Raw genomic sequence first — 6,838 nt, forward strand, 5'->3', positions numbered from 1 at the left:
CCTAACACCATGCAAGCCACCGTTTTAAGTTATATAAAAAAAAAAAACTGCCCAAATTATAATTGGATTTTATTTCCTGTATAAAAAAATAAAATAAATGAGAACAAATAACAATATATTCTACCAAAACAAGTAATAATCTCATTATATATTTAGATGTTTGAAAGTATAGCAATAATTGTTTTTTAAAATATTTTTTTAGTATATTAAAATAATATTTTTTATTTTTAAAAATAATTTTTAATATTAACATATTAAAATAATTTAAAAATATTAAAAATAATTAAAAATAAAAATAATAAATTTTAAAAAATACTTTAAAAATATAAAAACCAACTTCACCTAGAAAATGATAATCTATCGGTACAGTCCAGAAAGTCCAAGTCAATTCTAATGTACATATTCGGACTAGGCCCATAAAAGAAACAAATAAAAAGAAAACCATAAAAAAAATATAGTTTTTTTTTTTTCCTTTGAATTAATGATATTTTTAGAAGAAGAGAGAGGGGAGGCTGTTCTTCATACGTTTCATTCTGAGTATCCAAAACTAACAGAAATTACGCCTCTCTCCATCCCCCTCCTCATATAAGCACACAAACAAAACAAAACCCTAATTTCCTCTTAGCAACAGCAACAGCAAAAAGAAAACCCATCGTCTCTCGCATTAACACTGAAATCTGCTTCTTCCTTGTCTGTGTTATTTCTCTCTATAACACTGAAACTCCCTTCCGAAACCTATTGGTTAAAGATTTCTGAGGGAGAACATTTAAAATACAAGATACCCACACTTTACTTTTTGTGGAGCGGTTATTTAAACGATTGCGTTTTGGGATATAGCCTTCCTTTTGTTAGGGTTAGCACTTCTCTCTGTTATCTCTCTGGCCTTGTGCCTTCATCTCGCTCTCTCTAATTCTTGTTGAATTTGTTCATGTAACAGACCCTAGAACATTGCAGTTACGCGAAAAGAGACATTCAAGTGTATTAGCTAGGGTTTCTACTCTCTTTTTTTGGCTTTTTTGGGAGTTTTCATTGAATTTCAAGTGAACTATTATTGGTTTAGAATTTTGGGTTTTCCTTGGTTGGTGCCTTAGGCTTTTTGCTGAACTGGGACTCTTGTTAAAGACGAGGGCCTGTTGAGTGTGTGGTGTTATTATATATATTTGCAAATACATCTTTTGATAAAAGATAGAGGTGTAGAGATAGAGTGGCGTGGTGCCGGTTTTGAATTATGTTTGCTTTTGATTAATTTGTGGTGGAAACTGCCACAGGCTAGATAATTTGTATGCTGGTTAGTTGGTGATTGTTCAATCAGGGTGGTGTTTCTTTCAGGGGAGAAAAAGTAGGGTTAGGGGCTACAAGGTAGTGGTTTTGTATGGGATAATAGTTCTCTTGGGAAGGATAATAGTTCTCTTTGGAGGGGGTGAAGAAGTGTCCTCTTTTTTTTCCTTTTCAATCTGATGATGGTCAGTGCTCGTCCTTATGGAAAAAAGTGAACCCTCTTTAGTACCAGAATGGCTGAAAAGTACAGGCACTGTCTCTGGGGCTGGCAGTTTAGCCCATCACTTCGCATCATCTTCTTCTCACTCAGGTATTTTGCAATTTTGTGTTAGATAAATTTCATATGGTATTGTTTCGTTTTTTGTGTTTGGTCATCTTAAGTGGCTTGCATTAATTGATAGCTTTTGTTATGGGTGCTAATTGTTTAATTTGTTGTATAGATGTCCCTTCATTGGCAAATCACACGAGAAATAGGAGCTCTAAGAGCATAAATGATTTTGATTCCCCTCGCCCTGGCTTTCTGGACCGGACATCTTCATCTAATTCACGAAGAAGTTCTAGCAATGGATCTGCAAAGCATCCTTACAGTAGTTTTAGTAGAAGTCACCGCGATAAAGATCGAGAAAGGGATAAAGAGAGGTCTAGCTTTATGGATAATTGGGACAGGGACTCTTCTGATCCCTTGGGAGGCTTATTAACCAACAGGATTCAGAAGGATACCTTGCGACGTACCAGTTCAATGGTATCGAGGAAACATGTTGAGCTGATGCCTCGCAGAGCTGCATCGGACTTAAAAAATGGGAGTGGCAACACTAACACCAACGGCAATGGTTTGATTTCTGGGGGTAGTTTTGGTAGTAGCAGTCAGAAGGCAGTGTTTGAAAAGGATTTTCCTTCACTTGGAAGTGAAGATAGGCAAGGAGTGCCTGATATAGCAAGAGTTTCATCTCCTGGTATAAGCTCAAGTGTTCAGAGCTTGCCTGTTGGCAGTTCTGCTTTGATCGGTGGGGAGGGATGGACATCAGCTCTGGCAGAGGTGCCCACTATTATTGCAAACAGCAGTACAAGTTCGTCATCTGCTGCACAGACTGTTGTTGCTTCTTCATCTGGGACTTCTAGTGGAATGGCTGGTCTCAATATGGCTGAAACTTTGACTCAGGCTCCATCAAGAACTCGCACTGCGCCACAGGTAACTGAGCAGGGTTCCTTTGCCTTTCCTTCTATCATGTCATTCATAGCTATAGACCATAGTTTGTCTAATGAGATATATTTCAAATCCACAGCTGTCTGTCCAGACACAAAGGCTTGAGGAATTGGCTATTAAGCAATCAAGGCAATTAATACCTGTGACTCCCTCAATGCCTAAGAATTTGGTAAGAGAACAGCATCTGATATTTAAGAGAGCTTGTTTCATAAATGTCCCATTTGGTAGTTTAACCTTGTAGGTCACTGATAAATCATCATACCATGTGCTCTACCTTTTATCTGCTAATTTACCTTTTTTCAACATCTTGTATGTTGCTTGCTGATCAGCATTCACTAATAGAGATTCTGGTCTTCATCTGGAACTTTGGATATTAGTCCTTTGGTGAGGAATTTAGGCCAATTCTGATCTATAATTGATCTTGAATTTTGCCTGCTAATAAAACTAACTTTGATCAAAACCACAAATACAATTGCTTTTGACAGCAGACCTTTTAGTTGGATTAGTTGATTGATTGCCTTAGTTCCTTTTGCAAGGAATTTAGGCCAATTTTGATCTATAATTGATCTTGAATTTTGCCTGCTAATAAAACTACTTTTGATCAAAACCCCAAATACAATTGCTTTTGACAGCATACCTTTTAGTTGGATTAGTTGATTGATTGCCGTAGTTCCTTGTTATGATTATTTTAAATGGAATGTTATCTAGGTTACCTGATTATCCTTTTGAGTATGAGACTATGTTCTGTTGCTCTCTTCTTCATGTAGTTTGCACTCATCCATACAGACTATGAGTACGTGCATGCATGCTGCACTCTGCACCGTACATGCCCATCTTCAAACGTCCCATGGGTATTGTATGATTAAATGCATTTTGCTAGCTTGATGCTCTGTTATAGACCTGAATGCTTGTGTTTCTGTTGTATGATCACGCTGCCATGGGGGATTTCAAATTATGTTTTTCTGAGAATGCTGGAAGTTTAGGCTTCTAGTGTACTTCAGTCTCTTAGTTCTGTGGGTGTGATTTGCTTTGGCTTTTGTGGAAACCTTCTTTCTATTGTTCATTTGAGGTTTTTTTTTTTTTTTTTGTATAAGTTTCATTAGCTCGCGTTTCTTATGGTCAACTCTTTTTGTATCCCCATCTACTTATTTTTAGTACGGACCCATTATTATACCACTGAAAGTAAAGGATATTCAACCATGGGACGTGAAACCTTAATTAATGTCATTTATTTCTAATACATCTTTTTTTGTGTGTTTTTGACTGGTAAAGCTTGAAGCATGCTCTCACTTTTGTGTCTTTTGCAAACCTTTAGTTTCTGTTGCCTTTCTGTATTGATGCTTAGGTTATGTTAACTCTCAAGTATCGGTATGGGTTTGTATATCCATGTACAAGGAGCACAGAATGATGTTTGGAGGATAATATGAAGTTTTTTTTAATTTTTCTACGAACAGATCTTGTGTATTTTTTGTGCAAGTATGAAAACTTTGTTAATGTTGAGGAACTATTATCTATAGTCGACAATAGTTCCTTGTCTACTACAGTTAGCCTCTTTCTCCTGCTTGATTGTTCCGAGTCGTGAATTGTACAGGTTCCTTTTTTGCTTTGTATTTGACCTTTGTGATTCAGGTTTTTGACTGAGTTATAACTTACCCAGTGTTATAGAGGCCAGACGAGGCGCTCCAGTCAAGGCCCCCACGCCTTTATTAGCCTCAGGCAATGAATTTCAATGAAGTGCTGCCTAGGCAAGCGCCTCTTGAGTGGGTGCTAGGTCTTAAAGCAAGCGCCTGATTGAAATACTTATTTTTCCATGTTGATTTTTTCTTTTAATTGATATATGTTTTGACCTATTTTGTTTTAAGGGTGAAAAATATAACTTTATATGACCATGTTATGGTATTTTATATTCTTTTTTGATTTTTTAATGATCTGATCTTAATTGGGAAGACATACATTTTAGATTTATATAATATAATATAATATTGTACAAATATTTTTTTAATCTATGGCATATCGCCTTGGTTCATTCGGGCGAGTGCCTCGGGCATTTTACATGCTTGGTGCCTTTTAACGCCTTTCGCCTTTGACAACACTGAACTTACCATGTTTCAATGTCAATGCATCGGTTTGTATGGAGTTAGCTAGTTGTCCAAGATGTCAATAACCAAGTTTGAATGATGACACATGCAGACAGTGGTTATTTGACATTTGTGATTACTGCGGCCCTTGATTCTTCTTCCTTACCTTGTGAACCACAAAAATTGTGGGTAACCATTTGCTAATTTTCTTTCCTCAGGTTCCCAGTTCTTCTGATAAATCGAAGCCTAAAACAGGAATCAGGCCTGCTGAGATGAATACGGTTGCCAAGAGCTTACACCAGCAGTCTTCTTCATTGCACCTGGCTAATCAATCTTCTGTAGGGGTAAATGTCAAATCTGATGCTCCTAAGACATCTCATGGGAAGCTTTTTGTTCTCAAACCAGTATGGGAAAATGGTGTCTCCCCTTCTCCAAAGGATGTTGCTAGTCCAACAAATACTTCCAGCAGAACTGCAAATAGCCAACTTGCTGCTCCTTCAGTTCCATCTGCACCTGTGAGGAGTTCAAACAACCCAAAGCTTTCTCTAGGGGAGCGTAAGCCAACTAGCTTGACTTTAAATTCAGGATTTGGTGGGGAAAAGAGAGCCCAGAGCAGGAATGATTTCTTTAATGACCTGAAGAAGAAAACTGCTATGAACACTTCTTCAGTTGCATATTCAGCATCTGTTGTTTTGTCTCCCACCAGTGAGAACTCTTGTGAAGTAAACAAGGAACCTGTCAGTGCCCCGAGTCCTCATGCTATTCAGAACGGTGCTGAATTGATTAGCAATGGTGGGAGTTTAGAAGAGGTTCAAAGATTTTCCGAGGAAGAAGAGGCTAAGTTCCTTCGTTCTCTTGGGTGGGAGGAAAATTCAGGGGAGGATGAAGGACTCACAGAGGAAGAAATTAATGCCTTCATTCAGGAGGTAAATACCAAGAGCTCATTCCTTGTTTTTCCATCTAGATATTACTCTGCTTAGGTTTTAAGAAGTTTGAAAGTGCCCATTTGATATTTTATGTGGAGTGCTTGTGTTCTTTTCCACTTTTACTTTGGGGGCATAAATTTGTCAAACTTTTGGTTGCAACTGCTTCAGGTTGTTAACCCCATTTTTAGTTTCATGCAACCAAGTGTAGTCACTTGACTAGCCGGGTGAAAGTTGGAACAGTGATCGCCCAATTTTTTTCAGATCATCCTGGTCAGGGGCTTCTGTTGAGAAGTCTCTTGTTATGAATTTTAAGTGCTGCTGTACTCATTTTCATGATTTCACCTTGCAGTATGTTACAAAGAAGCCATCCCTGAAAGTGTGTCAAGGCATGCAACTAAAGCTGAATGAGTGTCATGCTGCGACTTTGGGAGGATCTTCCCTTGCATCCAGCTCCTCTGACTCTGGATCAGATGCTTAATGCTGTTCTCTGAAATAGTAGACCCAGAAACTCCATTTTTTGATGACAGGTGGCTAGTTTCTTTTTCCCTTTGCTTTCTTTTTAAGAAGGCTGGTAAGTTGCGAATAGGAGGGGGTGGATTTTTGGTTGGAACCCTTGCATTTTGCAAATGGTGCAATAAGTTACGGATGCCCCAATCCTGCCTTCCCAACAGGGGGTAATTTTTCAAGGTGTTACGGTTGGTTCGGGAGAGGGTAGGTTAGAGGCTCTGTCGTCTGGGAGAGATCGCTGCGTCATTCGGGGGGGTATTTGGTCTTTTTACTTTACATCTCTAGAGGGTTTGATTTTACAAAGAAAAGCTTATGGTGTTTTTGTCAAATTTTACGAGAAAAAAAAAGAGGAAATCAAAAGGGCTCCATTTTTAGTTTAGTTCATGTTTTATACCAAGTATTTTTGGTGCTGTCGTTTCATTTTGAGCAAATCATGTCAATATTTTTTAGGCACAAATTGCACATGAATAAGAAGAAATCTTAGTCCTGAATTTAATTTATTTTCCGTTGTTATCATATTACCCTATTGTTTTTAGACACCCCCTCCCCCCCAAAATAATAATAATAATAATAATAATAATAAATATCAATTGGCTTGCAGAGATTGATGCGCCCGCCCTCCTTTGTTCAAGCCATGTTTAGGTGTATGGTCAATTCGTGCTCAAAATAGTAATAATACGAAAACGGGTCCCGGCACAAATTAAGTACTTTATTTTTATAAATATTCAGGAGCATTTTTTATTTAAATTTCCCATATTAGTTTAATTTTAACAAAGTAATTGTTGATACCATTTTCTTGAAGAATATAATCAACCACGAAAAAAATGGTAACATTTTAACCATCG

The 6,838-nt window shown here is 37.5% G+C and overlaps 1 protein-coding gene across 2 annotated transcripts; it reads left to right on the plus strand.

The window, feature by feature from the left end:
• The first annotated feature begins 468 nt into the window (after positions 1–468).
• LOC105116324 (mediator of RNA polymerase II transcription subunit 1-like) lies at positions 469–6,493 on the plus strand. Of its 2 annotated transcripts, XM_011013620.1 has the most exons (6): positions 469–853; positions 938–1,588; positions 1,719–2,467; positions 2,562–2,651; positions 4,779–5,486; positions 5,836–6,493. In XM_011013620.1, the coding sequence occupies exons 2-6, from the start codon at positions 1,480–1,482 to the stop codon at positions 5,962–5,964; spliced, it is 1,785 nt and encodes a 594-aa protein (XP_011011922.1). In that variant the 5' UTR covers positions 469–853; positions 938–1,479; the 3' UTR covers positions 5,965–6,493. The 2 variants fall into 2 exon arrangements, with proteins under 2 accessions (XP_011011922.1, XP_011011920.1); XM_011013618.1 differs by having other exon boundaries at positions 469–1,588.
• The last annotated feature ends 345 nt before the right edge of the window (positions 6,494–6,838 follow it).

Source organism: Populus euphratica, unplaced genomic scaffold, assembly GCF_000495115.2.
Source record: "Populus euphratica unplaced genomic scaffold, PopEup_1.0 scaffold915.1, whole genome shotgun sequence".
NCBI lineage: Eukaryota > Viridiplantae > Streptophyta > Magnoliopsida > Malpighiales > Salicaceae > Populus > Populus euphratica.